Source organism: Amia ocellicauda, chromosome 3 (genome assembly GCF_036373705.1).
Source record: "Amia ocellicauda isolate fAmiCal2 chromosome 3, fAmiCal2.hap1, whole genome shotgun sequence".
Classification (NCBI taxonomy): Eukaryota; Metazoa; Chordata; class Actinopteri; order Amiiformes; family Amiidae; genus Amia; species Amia ocellicauda.
Genome location: NC_089852.1, coordinates 15,453,873 through 15,475,730, shown reverse-complemented (window position 1 = coordinate 15,475,730; position 21,858 = coordinate 15,453,873). Strand labels below are relative to the sequence as shown.

The 21,858-nt window shown below is 38.4% G+C and overlaps 1 protein-coding gene across 1 annotated transcript in view; it reads left to right on the top strand.

The window, feature by feature from the left end:
* dock3 (dedicator of cytokinesis 3) overlaps window positions 1-21,858 on the top strand; it is a 326,247-nt gene that overhangs the window by 246,683 nt on the left and 57,706 nt on the right. Inside the window, exons 12-14 of the mRNA XM_066698297.1 lie at window positions 1,181-1,328; window positions 12,245-12,333; window positions 18,519-18,644. Of these exons, the coding sequence (XP_066554394.1) occupies window positions 1,181-1,328; window positions 12,245-12,333; window positions 18,519-18,644 (363 nt within the window). The remainder of the gene's footprint in view (window positions 1-1,180; window positions 1,329-12,244; window positions 12,334-18,518; window positions 18,645-21,858) is intronic.

Genomic DNA, 21,858 nt, shown 5'->3' with positions numbered 1-21,858 from the left:
CTAATGTAGCCACTCTTTGGCAGGGCATTGATTTATCCCTTTTTGTAATCAATTAACCACCATAGAAAATGATGGTGCAATCAGGGCTCTGTAGGAAAGCGTCTCCTTTAAAGCATGCGTCACACAGAGAGAGGGCTTCCTTTTATTGCTCAAAATGATTGCAAAGCTGTAGAGGAGTTCTTTGCACTTGGGGGATTCTTCTTCATACCCATTTTCAATGTACACGTTAATCAGAGAAATATCCTTAAAGGTATCGCAATACGAGGCAACACGTCTACATGTCTGCAGTGACAAGAGGAAGTAATTGTATGACATCCTGCAGAATAAATATGTGTTTAGTGTTCAGGGTGACCATCTGTGGCATTTCCCCCTCATCCAGGTTTGTTCATGTGTTGTTTTTCTTTTGTGATATGTGCATCTTGGGGTTTCATAAAGTCTCCCAGACGACACTGTATATGTTCCTTGCCTGGTTTGATAAATTGATCTGTGTTCCAACAACATGTAATTGAATTTAGCTGCTCTCTGTTGCATGGTTATTACTTCAGAAAGGAAAACCATTGGCAGAACATGTTTTAACGTGAACAACTGTTTGAATCAGTTTTTTGTTTCCTCTTCTAAAAGGTTTTGCATGAGTGTGTTGTCTTTCTCTGTGTCTCACTGTATAATTGTACCAAAAATTACATTTGTAATGAAAATTATTTTTTTGTACACTGCGAAAGTAACTCGATTAACTCCAGTCTGTATTTGAATACCTATCTACGCTTTGATAAATTAGGGCTCTTATGCATAGTTGTTTCTGTCCCCAGTTGCTTGTGCAGATAAGTGATCATCACTCATGGCACTGCAGAGCCACAGGGTCTTGTTTTTATTCCATCTGAGCTTTAAATTACTCGGATTTGAAGTTTATTATAAAATCTGTGGCCCTGTGGCCCCCTCCAGGACCAGGACAGAGTGGTGTAGGTGATGCTGTAGACAGTTTGTCTGATGTAGTAAATGAGACCTGGAGTGTGTGTGTACATATGCGTGTGCGTGCAAGCATATATTTGTGTGTGTGAAATTAATCTTTAAATTCAATTAAAATCAAATTGAAGAGACTTTTTTATGGTGACATCATGATGCTAGTATTTATAACAAAGATAATTCTAAAAAATATCAGCTAATGGTTCTGTGTTCATCACAGGGCGGATGCTGCTGAACGACTCCAAGAAGGGCCCGCCCCACGTGCAGTACCGCCGCCCCTATGGCTGCGCAGTGCTGAGCATGAATGACGTTCTGCAGGCCATCGCCGAGCTCAAGGAGGAGAAAGACTTCGTCCTCAAAGTCTACACGTGAGTGACCATTTCCCCTGATACAGGTCCACCTGCTACCCTCACAACCATTGACCTCACAGCGCTGAACAGAGAGGTGGGGCAGTACATCTTGTGCAGCATTTAAGTAGCGCTGTTTTACATCCTTTCATGACAGTATGTCCGTTTGACAATCATCTTTCTCTACGGACATTAATCATTGACGAGATCAGCTTAAGCTCTTAAGAATGAAGTGTAAATACATGTACTTCCAACTCAGAGGCTGACCGGAAAACTGTTTTCTGCAGCTCTCAGAAACCAACATTTTTTAAGATAACTTGTATCCAGAACAGACTGCTTGCTGTTCTTTTAGGCCCCTACACAAAGGGTTAACACCCTATCTGCTTAATAAACACTACACTGGTCGTCAATTGTTTCAATGTGGTGGATGACTATTAAACTCCCAACGTTTCTGCCATTAATGGATATTTGCCCTTTTGTGCAAGATGGGAGAGATGAAGATGTTGTGCTGTTCACCATCAGATGAAGCCATTAAAATGTTTATATGTTATTGCCTGTTTTTCCATTTTCATTTTTCAACCAGAATCCATTTTCTCTGTCAGTCTGTCTCAAGAAAAAAATACAAATAATTTACAACGGGTGTTTCAGATCAATATTGTTTGAAATGTAAAAGTACAGTACAGTTTCCTTCAGTCCCTCCCACTAGACCATTTTCTTTTCTTTTTTCTTTTTTTTATGTTTGTTCCGCTTGTAGCAGTAAAAGCAATGCAACAGAAAATGTTTGAGATTATTTATTATTTCCCTGTAACTCATTTTATGAAGAGAAAAAGAGAATGAGAACAGTTGTCTTTCTGTTTGCTTAGAGAAATGTAGCATGCTCTTTTATCACAAGAACTAGGGACTCATTTCTTTGAACCCCTAATAAACACCTAGTTTCTTCTTGTATTATAGCTAAAATATTACAGTGAAAGTGATGAATAGGAGTGACTTTTAGTGACCATTCAGGGGCATTAAATAATACACTGCTTGCTGAATCAGTCCTCTTGCACCTCAAACACAGTCTTCAACCTTGAGTATGACTGGAATTTAGCCATGTCAAATCCATTGGAGTCAGTTCTCCTTCAGCTGCTCTTCTGCTGGTTGACTGCAGTCTGTAGCAGACATTGAGTCTCACTATCACAGATCTTTAAAAGTGTGGAGGCTGCAACAGGGCTGACCATGTCATTGTCTTGGTAACAAGAGTATTAAGTTTAAAAAAACAAAAAGGGAGAGAGAGAGAGCTCCATAAATGAATTCAAGCAGAGATGTTCATATTGACAGACCCCTCTGCCAAAATAAAGTCAAATCAAATCAGACTGACTAACTGTGCTGTGAGTGAACGGTCACAGAGCTCGGGGAGTATTGTTTGGAGATTAGTAACATTAGGTGCTCCAACAGCTCTGCCTTTTGGCTTCTGACCAAAATAGTCGCAACATTTTAACCTTGGCAATGGTACCATTACCCTCTCTATTAGCCTCCTTCATCAGAGTTTTCCTGTGAATTTGCATTGTTATTTCACACTCACTTTTATCCTACGCCATATATTTACCTCATGTCAAATACAATCGTGAGTCGATCTACTGTTGATAAAGGCCTCTCCAAAATCTTTCCAATTATTTTGATGTACTGTTCTTACCGCAATGTTTGCGGCCCAATGACATCCACTTGTTTTTCTGTTCTCCTTATTCCTAGCATATTGTTTCTCCCCACCATAATCTATACCTTGATTTTAGGCTGCACACATTCCACTCCACACCTGCTTCATAGAGTTACAGTGTACTGTAAAATGTTACCTTGCAGTGGTTTAAAAGGAAATTTTGGACATTTCTAAAGGACTTCAAATTAGAAACTTCCAATTTATATAGTGTAACATGTAACAGTGTTCAGCCTATAAACAGAAACATTCTTAAAGACAATATAATCAAAGTATGAGGGAGTTACCTACATTTCAGACAAATGTAATATATTTCTTGTGGTTCACTTTGTGACAGCCCCGATATTTCTCTAGCTTTAATAGTGAAATTCAATTTTTCAGTTTTTTGTGCCAACTTCCAGATCTGTTTTGGAAACTGCAGTTGGAAGGCCTAATGTCTGTCAGCTGGGTCTAATTTCCTCATTCTTCAAAGTCACACTAGACATTTGTTTGTTTTTCCCTGTCCACTGTAACCTTATCATTTTATTGTTTATTGTTTTTTTATTTATTTAAAACTAGTGGCCCATGGTTTTGATTCAATAAAATTCAGGAGACTGGCATTCATTCAAGAGCAGAAAATTGTTTAATTCTAGAGATAATTTGCTTTGTATTGAAGGCAGTGAGTGGAGATGGAGCTGGTTTTGTCTGCTCCCAAGGTGAATGTGCTGCTTGTTTTGCTACTAGAGCCAAGCAACACTTGCCAACCTGCTACTGCACTGCCAGACAGTCTATTAATTGGCTGACTTTCCCTGTTTTTTAGGGTGGTTCTTTTTAAGAAATGCAGTTGTCCAACACCTACTTTTAGCTGTATACAATTAGTAAAAGTCAGGTTTGGGAAAGAATAAATAAATACAGGGTTATCCAGGTTTGTAGCTTAGTCAGTGTCAAGAAGCATGAACATGAGATCGTGACAGTTATATACATGGAGTATGAGATATACCCTATACTACAGCTGTGTATGTTATATTTTTATATATGTCCACTCCCAGATAGTAAGAATACAATCTCCAGTTTGTGTATGTGTGAAGTGTATTTGTGTATGTGTGTGTAGGTATTTTTATGCATGTGTGTGTGTTTGTGTATTTGTATACGAGTGTGTGTATGTGTGTAGGTATTGTGCATGTGTGGTGTATATCTGTATATATGTAGGTGGTGTATGTGTATATGTGTAAAGGTATGTGTGTGTGTGTGGGTAGGTGCATGTGTGTATGTTTCAGCCTCCACCAAGCTCTAGTTCTGCCTGCCCTTTCCTGTGACTGACAACCCTGTTGAAATCTGGGGTTTGGATTTCCTAGGCAGCCGACACAAACTTTTTTCACCCTTTTGCCTCCAGTTTCCAATAAAATGTAACCGATACCCAGGACGTGTTTTCAGGCTTACAACAAAGGCCAGTGAGAACAGATCTGTGTCATTGATGTCAGCTGGAAGGGAAACCCAACCCGATGGTGGTGGGCCATGACCCAGAAATACTGCACGGCTAGGGCAGCTTTTCAGATGCCTACTCCACTTGATCGTTAATGCAGCAGCCACAGAATTAAATACTTCTTTACACACTTGATTCACTTCCATTGTCATTTGAAAAATGTAATGTTAGGAACACTACAGCTTTCAATGGCAATTCTATACATTCATAATTTATATATATATATATATATATATATATATATATATATATATATATATATATATATATACACTCACCTAAAGGATTATTAGGAACACCTGTTCAATTTCTCATTAATGCAATTATCTAACAAACCAATCACATGGCAGTTGCTTCAATGCATTTAGGGGTGTGGTCCTGGTCAAGACAATCTCCTGAACTCCAAACTGAATGTCTGAATGGGAAAGAAAGGTGATTTAAGCAATTTTGAGCGTGGCATGGTTGTTGGTGCCAGACGGGCCGGTCTGAGTATTTCACAATCTGCTCAGTTACTGGGATTTCCACGCACAACCATTTCTAGGGTTTACAAAGAATGGTGTGAAAAGGGAAAAACATCCAGTATGCGGCAGTCCTGTGGGCGAAAATGCCTTGTTGATGCTAGAGGTCAGAGGAGAATGGGCCGACTGATTCAAGCTGATAGAAGAGCAACTTTGACTGAAATAACCACTCGTTACAACCGAGGTATGCAGCAAAGCATTTGTGAAGCCACAACACGTACAACCTTGAGGCGGATGGGCTACAACAGCAGAAGACCCCACTGGGTACCACTCATCTCCACTACAAATAGGAAAAAGAGGCTACAATTTGCACAAGCTCACCAAAATTGGACAGTTGAAGACTGTAAAAATGTTGCCTGGTCTGATGAGTCTCGATTTCTGTTGAGACATTCAGATGGTAGAGTCAGAATTTGGCGTAAACAGAATGAGAACATGGATCCATCATGCCTTGTTACCACTGTGCAGGCTGGTGGTGGTGGTGTAATGGTGTGGGGGATGTTTTCTTGGCACACTTTAGGCCCCTTAGTGCCAATTGGGCATCGTTTAAATGCCACGGCCTACCTGAGCATTGTTTCTGACCATGTCCATCCCTTTATGACCACCATGTACCCATCCTCTGATGGCTACTTCCAGCAGGATAATGCACCATGTCACAAAGGTCGAATCATTTCAAATTGGTTTCTTGAACATGATAATGAGTTCACTGTACTAAACTGGCCCCCACAGTCACCAGATCTCAACCCAATAGAGCATCTTTGGGATGTGGTGGAACGGGAGCTTCGTGCCCTGGATGTGCATCCCACAAATCTCCATCAACTGCAAGATGCTATCCTATCAATATGGGCCAACATTTCTAAAGAATGCTTTCAGCACCTTGTTGAATCAATGCCACGTAGAATTAAGGCAGTTCTGAAGGCGAAAGGGGGTCAAACACAGTATTAGTATGGTGTTCCTAATAATCCTTTAGGTGAGTGTATATATATATATATATATATATATATATATATATATATATATATATATATATGGAGGGCGGTGTAAATGTTGTGAAGATTTTTTTTAATCTAAATAAACTCTTACTATCTGATTGTGGCTCCTAACAATGTGACGTGTGAATGGTGCTGGTAGTGGGTTCATACCCTACTGAGAAACAGCAGGCAAAGTGCTTTACCTCCTAAACAGAGGAAGACAGAAAAGCATTGATCTTGTATTGTTCCGCATATACGTCACTATTTCCCTGTGAGAGATGAGGAAGGCACCGCTCTCTTCAGTTATCACAAGCTTCGAGTTGATGTACAGCTAATTTATAGCATTATACAACTTCCGAATTGGGCGCTCAAAGCCTGGATTTCTTAACATAAAGGTTTATTGAATGTCACCATGTCGAATGACAGCTTCCATACCAAATTTCGTTTCCAGCGTTTCAGCTGAAGGGTCCTTCATCACGGTGACAGCGCTTATTATGTTTTATATCATTAAGGATTATTGGCCTCTTGAGGAATACTGCCTAGTGGAATTGCTAATAAACACACTTGGTTTAGCAGCCATCTTAGAGTGCATTATTTCAGTGATGATTGTTTTTAGGTTTTTTTGCCTTTGTGTGCCTCTGAAAGACAGTGTTTTGAGCACTGTGAGGTATTCGCCTTTGTTTAGCCTCCTTTAATCGAATACTCTAATATCGGAGACAGAGTGAGGACTGAAGGTGTATTTTCCTGCTTATCATTCTGGGAGACAGAGCATCAGAGCCCACCCAGCCAGCATGGGCCCCCGAACAGAAAGTGAGGAGGGAGGCTGAGCACTGAGCACTGAGCACAGCACTGCACTGCTCTGCAATCACAGCACAGCATAGATTAACTTAGACTGAAGAGGGAGGACACCTAGTGTATGAAAACAGGGCTGCATTATTTATTTTTTTATTTTTTTAGCCACCACACACCTGAGATTATTTAAATATCACTGTACTTAAAAAACAAAAATGGCCACCATCTGTGTTATCCGATCGGTCCTAGTCCAGCTGCTATCTACCTTGTTACAGTCTTTGCATGAACTATGCATTGGAATGTTAGTGTGTACAATAAAAGTGCAAGAGACCTAATCAACCGATCAATGGTGATAAACTCACTCCGGGTGGAAAAAGCAGTCACTCTCAGCAAGCCACAGTGATTAATTGCCTTGATTAATAGCATGAAATTAAGTGCGAAAACAATTTGAGTAGATTATATAATTATCGTAGCAATCCACTGTGTATGTATTATGAAGTGACATAATGATATGTCTCACCCCCATGTATGTTGAGCTGATTAATGGATCTTTAATGGCCACTTTAGGAATTGTTCAGGTTAGGGTGGACTGAGGCCGTGAGTCACAAACAGAGATCCTGTCCGAGTCCTTCTGCTGCAATGCAAAGCCAAAGTGAAATCTTTTACTACAGCTGTGTTATCCACTACCTAGAAAATGGATCTCTTTGTGTCTAGCAGATGAAAGCTTAAAGGACATTATCCTGTAAGAAGGAGTCGAGTACTGTTAATCCGATTCCTCCACAAGTTGAGAAGCAAAGTAAAGAGGCTGTATAGTTATACACTCAGCATGTGCCGTGTTTCCCTGTGCCCATGTGTTGTGATGGAAGCTTTCAAAAACGAATGTGATGAAAACATGAAAAACAATAAAAGCATCGCTGGTCTTGGGTTTCTGCATACTCCTGCTTTAATGGATTAATGCCTTTAGTAATTTATTCACATTACCTGCGCAAACATTGCTCCTTTTAACACTGGGAGACATTTAGTACTTATTATGCGCCACTTGTGACATAAATGATCAGCTACTAATGTGATACAGCCTGGAGGCGTGTGAAAGCAGTTATTCTCAAGCTCCTTGCCGCTTTCAACATATTCATGTCACCAGAATACTATTTACAGTGGCTGTTTTTAATTTATTTTAACCTACATTTGATTCTGCCATATTAACTGAACTGTCATACACAATCCAATAAACTAAATGTTTCAAAATGGAAAGTACCTTTTGGATCTTGCAGTTGAGTCTTGCTGTTTTCATTGCCTGGCACTTATGGTTCAGTGAATGCAAGTCAGCAAGGGGTGTTAATTTTGCAGGCAGGATAGCAAATTGGAAAAGCGATCATTACTAATGAAACAGTAAATGGTTGTGCCGTGTGGTTCTTGAAAACCATATATAAAGCACTTTGGAATTTGGTTTTAAAAAATGTTGTTACTTGAGTATGGGAACCAGAAACATGCTAGTTTCTAGATTCTTAATCCTTAAACTCACCCCAAGCATCATACAAAAAAAAGTGTTGGATTAGTGAAGACCCCCCAAAAAAACTGCAAGCCCAGTTGTAATGAACTTTGAGAAGAAGGAGAACCATTTCAGGCTGTTACATAGTGATTAAAAAGGAGTGTTCTGCTTATAATCAAAGAGGTGATAATTCTCTCCTCCCAAGGTGTTTCAAGCCTCGGGGGTCTGAATGAGGAAAGATCAGCCACAAAATGCCCACTCCTCCCTTTCTGCTGAATTATTGAAGGTGAATGCCTCAGTTTAGGTAGTGCGCATAAATCCAGCTTCAGTTCTTAGAGGCTACCCCACAATATGAAGTAAAGCTGGTATGTCATTGAGAAGATTCCACTGTATTGGCTTTTAGGGAAATAGTGCTAGTGATTTAAGCATTTAGACCTGAGACCATGAGAGCTCAACAAAGGCCTTCTAACGGACATCTCTTAAAAAGAAAGCAACTACCAGATGCCTATAACTTTTCAAACAGACCAGTTGAAGAGCACACTTTAAGGGCATTTAGTTGCGGTAGATTAATGTGTCTGCATTAATGCATTCCTTGAGTCCTAGCAAATCACCTTCAGTGTTACTATGTGCTTGCTGCTCCTGGCAGATCACTGGCATCACATAGTTACAGGTTTTCATTTATCTAGATATTCTACAGTATATAATCAGGCTTGTTTCTTTTCAAAATGTTTTTTATTAGATACGCAGAAATTACAGTAATTAAATGTGTGTCTATTGTGTTTTGTTTGTGTGTTTGTCTTTTAGTAAACCCCAAACGCTTATCCTTTCATGAATTGGTTTGCTCCTGCTGTAAGTCAATTGTACTGCTGTGACGGGGTTAAGATTTCGAAAATGCCAGGGTCAAATTACCTCTCTTTTGTATGAATAACCTCTCAATCAAGCCAAGTAAGGTGATAAGAGTTGTAAGACTGACAACAGTTATTTCAGCAGGAAAAATAAATAAAGAGGTAATTAATTGAAAGTTATTGTAGCAAATAGATAAGCACTCTGCCTCCTGGACAGATTGATAACACAATGAACAGGTGTCAGCTCGAGCAGAACAATTATCCTTAAAAAGGTGAGCATTTCCTTATGGTAATCCTCTGGAAGGTTGTGAAGAATTAGTGTTGAAAAGGAGCAAGCCTTGATATCTAAACATATCCAAAAAACACACTTCTTTGTGTGTTTTCTGAGTTCAGAAGGCAGGCATTTGAAGATAAATTAATTCCCCAGCATCAGTGGCAATGCTCAGAGAAATGGTCATATACAATAGATATGATGACCCAGATGTGAGTATTGTACCACTCTTAAAGGCTTTCTCTTCATCGCAGCACACATTACAGAGATTTCAGTTACTCAATCAGACACATGCTGTGTTCTTTTGTAGCAATTTATTAGCAGTTGGGTTAGTGACACTCCCTTTCTTCAGTTCACTTCTTTATTTATTAAGGTGTCAAGATATGAGGATTCCATTACATAACAGCTAATTGCTGTTTCTACTTTTTAAATTTAATTGATTTCAGTATATCATTAGAATTTAAAAACTCCTGTACAATGAAATCAATAGTATAACCTATTCAATTTGACTTATTTTTTTCTATATCAGCCAAACAGACTAAAGATAAATAATAAAGAATAAAGATTGCCATGTAAATAATATTGAAACTTATATCAACATATGTTTCAGTCTGGTTGTCTTACAAGTATCTGAAGATGTTTATATGGTGCTGTATTGTGATGACAATATAAGAGTTTTCTGTAATAATTCATGAAGGATCTGTGTTTGTAGTGTGATTGAACTCTCTCACTTGGAACAGAGAGACAACCGAGGCTTACTGGAGCTCTATTTTGATCTGATAATGAACACAGATGGTCAAATGTATGCTTCTGAAAAAATAAAGCTTGCCACATCCTCAGTTCACAAGTTTTTGGCGGCTCTTCTGTTCCCAGTGTCTGTCCTGGCTATCTGTCCAAACAGGCATTAAGAGTCTTCAAAAATGTTGTCTGCCTTCAGTCTAACCCAGCTGAGCCTACATTTCAGAGTCAGTATAAGTAATAATGTTGAAACACTTAAGTCATCTCAAAATTATCTCACATATTGCAATGCTCTGATGCACATTCCTTATGCTGCATTACATAACATGTGTCACATTTGTCAATAGCCCCAGTCCTTGAATTGTACCAGGGATACAAGTCAATTTCAGTTCAGTTTTGGTGCTTTTAGTCAAAATTGTTAAAATTATTTGTACCATTCCTAAGCAGGAATATTTTACGAAGGGTTTCTATCCTAATTAAAATAAAAGTAAAAAAAGGCCAACGCAATATTTTCCTAATCTCTCATAAATGTGCTCAGCAGTGTTCATGCTTTGGATCCTGACATTCATAATCTCTTGCTAAACAATATTCTTTGGCCAGTTAACTTGGTATGAATCTTCCAGGAGGAGGACCAAAGCAAAAAAAAAAAAAGACTCCCCAATTGCATTGACGCACATTTGTCACTGTTAATAATAATCAAATGACTTAATCCCCCTTCACAGTCTGCTGTTGACACCAGAAATGTATTGGTTCATTTTAGAATTGGTTTCAGTCTGTCTGGAACCCTTGATGTATTATTTAAAAAAAAATATGAAAAAGAAAAAACTAATTATTTTTCCTTAAGGGTCAACTCTTTTTTTTTTTTTTTCACTCAAATATTGACTGTTAAATGTGCTGTCTGAATAATCACAGAATTTCTCAATCGAAACTTTGACCCACCTGCTAAACAAAAATTCAGTATTTACAGCAGCCTTTCTCAAACCTGTTTTGAGTTTTCAATTCTACGGGACAAAATTGTTTAAATTAGAAATTCAAACATTACCACAGTATTGTTAAAAGTCTGGAATCGGCTGTAATAAAAAGAAAGGCTGCCGAGCAAATATATTTTTCATCTGTATCCTGCTTTGTACTGACCATGCATTTTCATATTTTATATTCCATGTATCCCCGATACAGCTATGCATGTATATATACATCAACCTAACTACAGCAGTTCCTTCAAAATGGCTATGCTCAGAACAGGTCTGCATTCTGCTCATTCCCCCCACACGAAAATGCAGGCTGAGCTGGTATGTTTTGTAATCCTTTGAAAAGATCCTCTATTAAGTTTAATATATACGGTCCATTGCGTTCAAGGTGTTGTAATGGCCTGCTGTAAAGCTAATGGCAATTGTGCCCACTCTGTTCTGCTGTCATCTTTGGGATTGCACTGTACTGCTTTCCCAATAACTTACCAACACTCAGCTTTGATAGCCTCTACGCTAGTAATGGTGGAAAATAGCTCGAGTGCATGTTTGGAACTCTTTTCATGCCTGCTCCCAAAAACCAAAGTACTGCCTAATAATGTTCTGAAAAGTGAACTCCATACCAGTCCTCAGACTCCACTTTGCAGCTCCGTCATTCTCTCTCTTGAGATTTTTGGAGGGCAAAGCTAAATTAAATCTCTTTGCAACAATGGGGAATATGCCCTTATTCTGGAGTCAGTCCTGCTTTACCAGCTTCTGTCACCTAAGGCCTTTCTGTTCTTAATTTCAGTGGGACTTGGTATATCAGATATGGTTTCTCCAAGTATTCTAAAACTGGTATCTCCCACTGATGTTGACTCTGCTATGCAGACATGAATTTGTAGTTTTAACAGAAGATAGTGATTCGATTCTGTTACAGTGTCCTTTGATTTGAAATTATTCAAATAGTTGTTCAACATCCCAAAACACTTTAGCAACAAAACAAAACAATATTATCAATATGATATTATCAGTATAATAATTAATAATAATCATTGTCACCTTTATGATCATCATCATCTTTGTGTTTTTCATCATTAATGTTCAGAATATGCATAAGACATAAAGTGACATGCTAACTGAATCACCAGGTACTTCTTTACACATCGATTCGGACTGCTTGTAACTATGGTTAACTTTGTGTTGGTTTTTTTCAGCTGCAATAATGAAAACGAATGGTACCAGATCCACGAAAACATCATTCGCAAGTCTAGCACCAAGTACACGGCCCCAAGCACTAACTATGGTAAGACTTCTACTTGTTTTTGGGAAGCTTTGAAAGCTGCTCAGTGGTTGTATAAGATCTGTAGGGCATGGGATGCAATGCAAAGATTGTGCTGGTGAGTACAAATATGTGGATACCCTTCTTTGTATTTTGATGAGTTATGTGTATGAATGTAAAATAGTATTGTCAGACAGGGGGGCGCAGCAGTGCATAGGGCCCCAGGGGTGCTGTATCATTAATACAAGCTGCCTGCTAGAGATAACTCAGAAAATCAGCAATAGGTACAGGTTGAGTTACAAATCTAAGGCAGGGATCCTTAGTAAACAATTGAGATGATTCTTAAAGGGGTTTTCTCCAGTAGAAATGGTGCTCCATTTTTTTTCTCTTGGAATAAACCAATATAATATATCTACAAATGATCTCTTATTAAATCTAAACCTCTAAACCTTTACAGTTACTCACAGACAACAAGCAACAAATTTGTTTCTGGACTTTAATTTATTTATGTATTCATTTATTGATTGGCTTGCAGTTTTACAAAATCAATCTGTCAACTAAAAGGAGATTGGAGCTTGACTTTATGTGCAAATAACAGATACATTGTACACACTTGTTTTCACCTTCTCTGTGCACTCGAGAAGGTGCATAGAGCTGCTGGAGACACATGTGCATGAAGAGGAACACGCTGTAAGAAGCTTTGCTGAATAAGAGCAGGAGGACTCTAATGTACAAATTGCTCTGGTCTGAGGCTCGTGTCCTCAGGGAACAGCAAAGGGACAGTGATGGATGTCGCCATTGAATATTTCCGTTTGACAAATGAATGGTGCAGGAGAGGGAGGGCAATTAATTATTCAGGAGTGTTCTCTAAAACTATTATTTTCAAGGCTGAACCAACAACCTGCTATATATCAGTAACTTGTGAGCAAGTGCATCTATTTTTGATAGCTAGGGGTTAGCTGACAATGAGAAACGACAGGCTGACGTGCCAAATCAGGGTTTGAATCCAAACCAAGCCACCTGTGTGTTAGTGGTTCTGCTGACTCTTAGCCTTTCTGAGATTAATATATCTTCTTTTCTTTTCAGCACCACTATCTATATTGTGAGAATTAAATATAATGAAATATACAAGTTACTTTAAGTGTTTGTTTTTTTCTCTTTTTTTTCACTCACTTATGATTTTGTAACGTCCCAAAAGAAGGTACAGCCTTGATCTAATCGCATGTGTCAGCCTGTTCCAGTCTCTACTGCTTGAGCTACCTGCTCCTCGCCAAGCACTGTGGTAAATCACAAGAGAGAGAACCCATCTATCCCCAATAGACCACAACCCTGATGGTCTGTCACACATCCTCACTGCTGAGAGTGTATAAAACTGACACCTAGCTGCAGCCATATCAGTTAAGCGTACAGACTGATATTCATCTAATTGACTTTAAAAGTGAATGCGATCCGCAGGCTGTACTAGCAATTTGAAAGGCCACGGGGCTAAATGAGTAGAGATCACAAAATCCATCTTTTGCAGAGTTCAAACAGATGATTTGCACTGATCTGACAGTGGAGGCTACAGAATATTAGTTGTCAATTAAAGCACACTAATTTGAATTGGTATGAGAGAGTATTGTGAGAAATGTACTTCCCTATAGGTCAAAACAGAAGTTCAAGCTATATAAAGTAAAAGGTTTTGAGCCTGTTATGATTCCTGCTCATGAGTTTGATTGATTGATTTGATTGATTTTAACATTTGCAGTGATTTTATCAGGAACAGATATGTCGTCTTAAGTTTCTCTCCCAGTACTGAAATGGGATACTTGCCCTTTAAGGATGGAACTCTAAGGAAAGAAAGAAATATGCTGGCTTTTTTTCGTAATAGCAGGTCTTGCTGGTATTATATTTTCTCTACAGGATGTGCGCCCCCTGGTAAGCCAGCCACCTGTTCTAATTTTCCCTGGATGATAGCTGACAGGAGGAGTCCCTAGCTCTCATTAGACTCCACAGGAATCCTGTATCTCACTGAATGAAAATCACTCTGCAGAACACACACACACACACACACACACACACACACACACACACACATTATAAAGAAATAGTAAATATTAATGTTGTTTGTGTAATTTAATGGCTCATTAAAAACTATATTTTACTTTTCTTTAGCACACCTAATCTACTTATTTTTTCCTCTGTACATCGCACGCAATGCATGTTGACTGACCCCCTATTCACACTGGGTTCATTTCAAACTAAATCAGTTTGGTTCATTTTGTGTTGAAACTATGTAACGGTGTGCTCACTGTTCACACTTGCCTTGTGTACAAACATGCTGAGTTTGTTTGGAAACTAACTTGGGTTCGTTTTCGTGGTTCCGTGTTTTTTCAGGACTCGGATCAATTGTGTTCATATTGCAATAATCAAGTGAGCTCAGTTCGTTTTGTATTGATACCATTTAAATTTTTTTACATATTTACATTTTACATGATGCATATAAGAAATGGCAGAGTAACACATACAATAACAAGTATATATGAAGGTAATTTAGTAACTACAGTAATCCACCAAACACATTTGACCAACCAAATAAGGGTGCGTTACGTTGTGACAAATCTGACTAGCAAGCAATTCAGTTTCAGAATCCATGACAACAGTCTGAATAATGAACATCCAGCTGTCTATTTAAACATATTGTATGCAGTTATTGAATACAACAACAGACTGCTATACTTGTGAATATTATAATCAGTGTTGTGATGCTGAATTGTGATTGTTTTGCCTATAAAAATATACAACAGTAGTGCAACATCCCCTACATATCCGTCTAGGAGTATTTTACTCCCATGCCTGCCATAACTTAAAAAATATATTGCTACATTACATAATATATTAAAAATAATGGGGTGTATTCATCAAAGTTTTTTACAGCAATTAGTTATTTCTGACACTTTCGCACAAACAAAAGTACAAATAAGCCGCAAGATTTATGAAAAATGACTCGCTCACACACGGTATATTTAGATCAAATTGTATGCTCTATCTATGCACGTTAACAATCTTTAATTGTATTTTATACCATTTAGAAAAAAAATACAGAAATACCTTGCACCCCTCTATCCAATTGTGTTAAGATTACTGATTTTACCACTAACAATACGTAATGAACAGATGCATATAAATGCACATGCTATCTTAACTTGCTGGTACTGTACAGTCAAAACTACACATTATTGGGTGAAATGTGGAGTTCATTTTCTGATTACAAAAGAACCCTCCAGTGTCACATTCAAGTTTTTCAAGCAAACCAAACTCAGTTATTTTGCCAAATGGACCGAGACCACCTCTTTCAGTGGTCTCAGTTCATTTCGGTTCGGTTCGTTTGCCAATCGAAATTTGTTGTTCACACACTTCTCCAAATGAACCAAACTGCACTGAATACTAAACAAACCTCTAGTGTGAACAAGTCCTGAAATGCAATACTTATTTGGAACCAAAACAAGCTGATGTTACAAAACAAAACAAACCGTATACATTAAATTCCAACCAGGGCTCACAGTTCATGTAGTCCTTGGGACCTCTTGGGACCTGTGCTTTTCTTTCTAACTCACTCTCAAGCTAACTGAATGCTTAGGACTTTTTTTTTGTGTGACTGTTTTCAAAGTCTCTTTTTCAAAGTTTGGACAGGTACACATCAGGCCAGGTATATCATTTCAGTGACCAAGCATCTGCAATTGAAGCTGCTCGGCCCATCCAGGAATATTGTTACTATTCATTGTTTTAAGTGTTTTATACAGTCAAGTACGTGTGTCCATAAATACTTAGTAACCTCTTACAAGTATTTAAGATGGCTAAAGTGAACAACAAATGTATTTAGCTTTCAAATGTGAAAATCATTGTTTGCTATAATGATGCATTTTTTGTAATGGTCATAGAGTCTTAAGGGCCAAAAGAAAATTATCAAGACAATGGAATTCAGAAAATTCAGTTCAATTCAGTCAATCTCTCTTGTTAAGAGCTTAGTTGGCACCGTAAATCCTGTTGACTAAAAAGCCTGTTTTAAACTGTCTATAGATATGATGGTAGCATCTTGAAAGATTTATCTGACAATTCCTGTCTTCAGTGTGTTGCTTTCTGATGAGGAATTAGCAGTTGTAACCTCAGCATAAATGCTTTATGAATATGACCTTACATTTTGTATTCCCTGTACAGGTTTTGTTTCAGAATTGGATAGGACATACACTTCGAGTCCTCGGGGGAATACATTATTGGGGGGGGGAATTTAATGTTCTCTAAATATTGGAGGGGACCCGTCCCTCCCTAAACCTACACCTATGTTGCCCCAGCATAGACATTAATATGTTTCATGTGGCGGGGACATTGGAGGGTGGGTGGTATGTAACTGGGTATAAAGAGGAGAGCATCTAGCCTGCAGTATTATCAAGGGTCCCGGTCTGCAGTCTGACTCCAGATGACCTTGAACTTCCTGCAGAATGGTTCTGGAAGTCAGAAAAGCCGATACACCACCACACAATGGATCGTTTGGTTTCCCTCTTGTTAAACTGCCAGGAGACAAATTTCAAGCTACTCGGCTGGTGGCAGAACTCAATAGAAATCCAATACCTCTATTAATCTGCTCATCCTCTCCCCTGTGAAAAGCACTGCAGTGAAAAAGATGCTGTTGGCTGTTGATATCCGAGCTGTCGCAGCACACCGCCCGTTTGCCTTTACAGTCAGTTAGCGGTGCTATCAGAAAGAATAACTGCGGTACAATTTTTTTTAAACCCTCAACATGTTTCCATTAGCAGCTGTTGTCTGATGATCACAGCCAGACGTCTAATTTCAGTGTTGAATTCTCGGGGAAGGGGGTATAAAATGGATGATGCTGAGGCTCATGTTTGGAACGAGGGCTACAAAAACAAAAAGTCAGCAAAACATTTAATGGAAAACTTTGCTTGATATATTTGCTGTGTCAATATAACCAGCAATTAAACTCAAAGTGATAAACTTGGGAGCAGTGTTTCTGTGCATGACCTTTCAAATACAGCTTTGTCATAGCTAAAACTGTAGAGTGTCTTCATTGTTTTTTATTTATGTATTTATCGTGTTTAATATATTCTTATTACAAAATATAATATTCTAAATGCTAGAGAAACACTGCGTATATGTACAATGTTTATCTTGTGTTGTTTGTCTTGGCCAGCAAATCAGCATAGATTGAGTTCTTACAGAGGAAATCAAAAGAAGCTTGAAAGGAAATCTTCTCATTTGTAACAACACAAAAAGTATTTAATCCATTCATACTTCCAGAACTCACCCATTGCTTTGAATACTTAAATTATACCAGAACTGAAACACAAAAATAAGCATGGCAAGAAGCATGATTTTTACAAGCAAGAAGAGAGGAAAAGAACATGATCAGTAAATAAACAAGTCTATGCAACATCATTGAAAGGGTGAAGTGGTTAAAATGGCAGTGGGCCGGACACACGGCAAGAAGAACAGATCAGACATGGACTGAAGTAGTTATGGAAAGGGAGGCTTAGCAAAATGTATTATAAGATGAATTAATGTTAAGGTTTTAACTCTTAAATTATTGAATCTCGAGGGAAAAGTTCAAATGTTTATTAATTGAAATGCATGTGTCTACGTGGAAGGCATTTATCGTTAAAATGCGTCGGTGCTGTTAGTAAAAAAATATTTCGATTAAACCCGAGACCTGCAGGATTTCTCTGTAATTTAGTTATAGCCCATGCCGCATAAGTAATCTCTTCAGAGTAGATCCTGTAATTTATGACAAACATACAGTTTTGACTTTTGCAATGTATTGCTGAGTACATCATTATTAGATTCAACTTGCAGTTTAGCATTTCTTCACTATTTTTTGGACAGCTTTAAAAGTTTGTAAGGTCTTATTGGTACATTTCATTCCTTTAGAAATGTTTGATTACTCTTAGCTCTCAAATGTTGGTTAAGTCTGCTATGATTATGAAAGCAATGTCAATGTTTTGGTTTCAAGAACTACTTATTGAGCAGTTTTGGTAGGGAAACGTCACTAGTCTCACCATCTGCCACAGTGACCCAGGGTATTACAACATGGAAGGACACTGAGATATTGAGATTTTTAAATTGTTTATTGTTGGTTGCAAACCTTTGAGACTTATGATCTCTTACAGCAATCTTAACTTCCATTAACCCTTTCACTCACTCTCTCTCTCTCTCAGGTCTAATAATCTCTCTGCAGTTGCTGCGGGGGGAGATGGAGCAGATACGCAGAGAGAACCCCATGATCTTCAACAGGGGAGTGGCCATCACTCGCAAACTGGGCTTCCCGGATGTCATCATGCCTGGTGAGGAGATGACCAGGCTCAGGTTTAGGATGAAGGGGGGACAGCAGTGTGTTTGTATGCCTGCCAGCAGGAGTGTGGTTTACTTACTGGTTTACACTGGGTGGTTGACCGCTGACGTCACTGTGCCGGCCAGTATTAGTGTGAAAGACTTTGAGTAAAGGCAGTGCGGTACTTCACAATATGAGTTGAACTCTGGCATAAGTAGTGCAGTGAAAGGTGATTGTTGTTTTTGGCATACTGAGTTAGCACTGAACTAAGATATCTGATTTCGATAATGTTTGCATATCACACATTTGTTTATAGGTTTTGGAAATCAGCAAAGGTCATGTAATTCTGTAATATAATTCCAATAACAGTGTTCATGGTTTAAAATACAGTTGTAACAGATACAGTTTGGGCTAGACCAAATCAAAACTTTTGATCTTAGAAATTTGTTTGGGCTTCAGGAAAGAAACTTCATTATCCAATTTTATGATAGATATGTGCGTTAGTAATTACTATGAAAGCTTAACTTACTCTCAAGGATACTATGTGTGATGATCATGGGTTAACTCGTGGGTCTTGATGTTTTAAGCCACTAAGAGCATTAACAAACTTGCAGGCCAAAATCTTCAATAATGATATGATGTATTTGATGTAAACATTAAGCCACATCAAATACATGTGATCTTCACCAGATCAGTGACTCAACTATAGGAAAACTTAAGGGAAAAAGTCTCAATGGCCTTCTGTTGCTGGAGTTGATATTACAGGGTCCTCGAAAACAAGAATTAAATTGAATTAACAATGCAACCATCGACGCAGAGCATGTTACCAGTTTTGTTTAAATACCAGATATGGCCCAATGAAGAGGCAGCTCCCTATATTCAGGTTTTCATTTTGCCTTATTCTTTGTCGTCCTGAAGGCAACAGTGTCGGATCATACCTATATTGTAGGTGTGAGTATGTCTACTGCATACTTTAGAATTAAGTAATTATTATTATGAAGGTAAGTGAGTAATGTAATTTATATATCTAAATCACTATCATAATTTCTGTAGTGTAGGATTTAGGGAGTGAGTTCTGAAAAGGCCTCACCTTGTTTGGTTTTCAAAGTGTTTTTAGATTGAAGGGTTGACTGTGAGAAAACTGGTTCTCATCAGTACAGTTCAGGTACTTAATCCCTAAATCCAGGACATAGACTTCACTGGCATGCTTTCTCTAATGCATATCCCTGTTGATTCTCGAGAGGTGTTGGATTTTTCTTTGGGTTCACTACATTAGTATTCTGGTCAGTCTGCTCAACTTTTTAAAAAAATATTTTCAATAGCCCAGGGTTCTCTTTGTATGAAAACACTGGTTTATTTTTTTCAAAAAGGTCTCCAATCTCAGAACCTAAAAGTCTACTGTATATCTCATGTCACAGTTTCAGTTTCTTCTTTAAAAAGCAAAAGGAAACAAAATCCACAAGTGGAAAATCAGGTGAATAACATTCACTCATAATGATAACTATGAATTACAAAATGAAAAACCTCTTGTTAATAGGATTTTAGAAACAAATAGAATCTGTCAGAAAGTAAGTGCCAGGGACGGCCTATCTGCAACTCCTAGGTGACCATTCTGTTTCTCTCTCTCTCTCAACTCTCCTGGTGCCCCTGTCACCCCCCCCCTCCCCCTCCGTGGCGCAGAGACGAAGATAGTTGGGTGTAAGTGCCTGTGCCCGTCTCTCTCTCTCTCTTGCTCCTTGTCCATCCCACTGCCTGCATGGATTGAAACGCAGCCACGGGGCCGACACGCACCGTCGGCCTGAAGGAGTGCATTAACACCAGCGCTGGCGATGTACTTTGAATAACCCTTTTAGACACCTTTAATCATACGCTTGGAACTGTGATGCTTACTAATAGCCCCTAATCCAGTAAGATCCTGGCAGGATCAATACAGCTACTCCACACCTACTAGATCAGAGTGATTTCCCACTCCGGCGATTGTCTTGTGCATTTGATGTAGAGCGGCCCTGTTCATTATTAGAGGCTAGATCCATGTTAAGACCAGTGACGTTAAGTTATGCAGAATGTTATCAGTCTTCCTCCTCCAGGTTTAGCACTAATTTCAGCATTTAAAAATGACATGCAAAATGCCCCATATGATTACCTTGTTTGAATTGATTTTTCCATTTTTGAATTGCTTTATTTAAGCAGCTAATCAGTGCCCTGAGTTTATATTGACAGAAGGGTTTCTTTCCAGTATGATTTAAATGAGAGAGAATATTGATTAGTTACAGGTGAAAACAGAGTAGACCTCTTAGACATTCTACAGAAATGCAGAAAGTGAAAATATGACCTGTTGATTCCTCTCACAATTGTGCACTGGACACTTTTCCTTCTTCAGGGTACAGATCCAATTCAGGGATTATGACTTAAGGACAATTGAAGATCAACACACCTGCTGTAGTTTTGGCCATTGTTATCAAGCTCCAGTACATATTCCAATGTATTATTGATTAACAATATTAAAGCATGATTCAGTCAGGTTTTGGTTGTGGTTTGAAACATTCAGAGATTTTCAGTATCACTTCCTCACATCTTAGCAATCTATATAAACTCTTTCTCCCAGAGCCCCCTTGTAACATTGAATTCTAAGTTGTGGGATGAGATCACATTGAAACGTGTCATTTAAAAATGTGTATGTTTCATATACAGGAAGAGCAGTGCCCATTAAATTTCCATTCCTGCTGAACTGGACAGTTGCACAAGATGTTACCTCATGTGGTACCGAAAAACTAATTTTCTTAATAGTGTGAAGAACAGCATGAGAGCTATCTTGTGTAGCTCCACGGTCTAATCCTTCCCATACTAATTGGCCTGACAAATGTGAACATGAGTTGGTTTTGAATACTCTGGTATTATGATCCAAAGGTTTTGTGTCTTATGAAATGAGCCCATTGAAAGCCAAGCAGAGAAGCAGCTGTTTGCCCGAGAAAGACGATCATCTGTTTTTGGCTTTTCTTAAGCAGTAGAACATGAAAATGCAAAGTATAAGACCTATGGATGCTAAATACAGCTATCTCCTATACTTGAAGGAGTTTGATAGGCAGTGCAAATGTGAACCAAGTTCTATTTGTCACAGTGTGTGCAAATTTAATGATAGCATTCAGTATTAAAAAGGTCAGCATAACATTTATCTCACTCAGCCTTGCTATTTCATCCATATTTATGCATCATGCCACTCTGTCTCA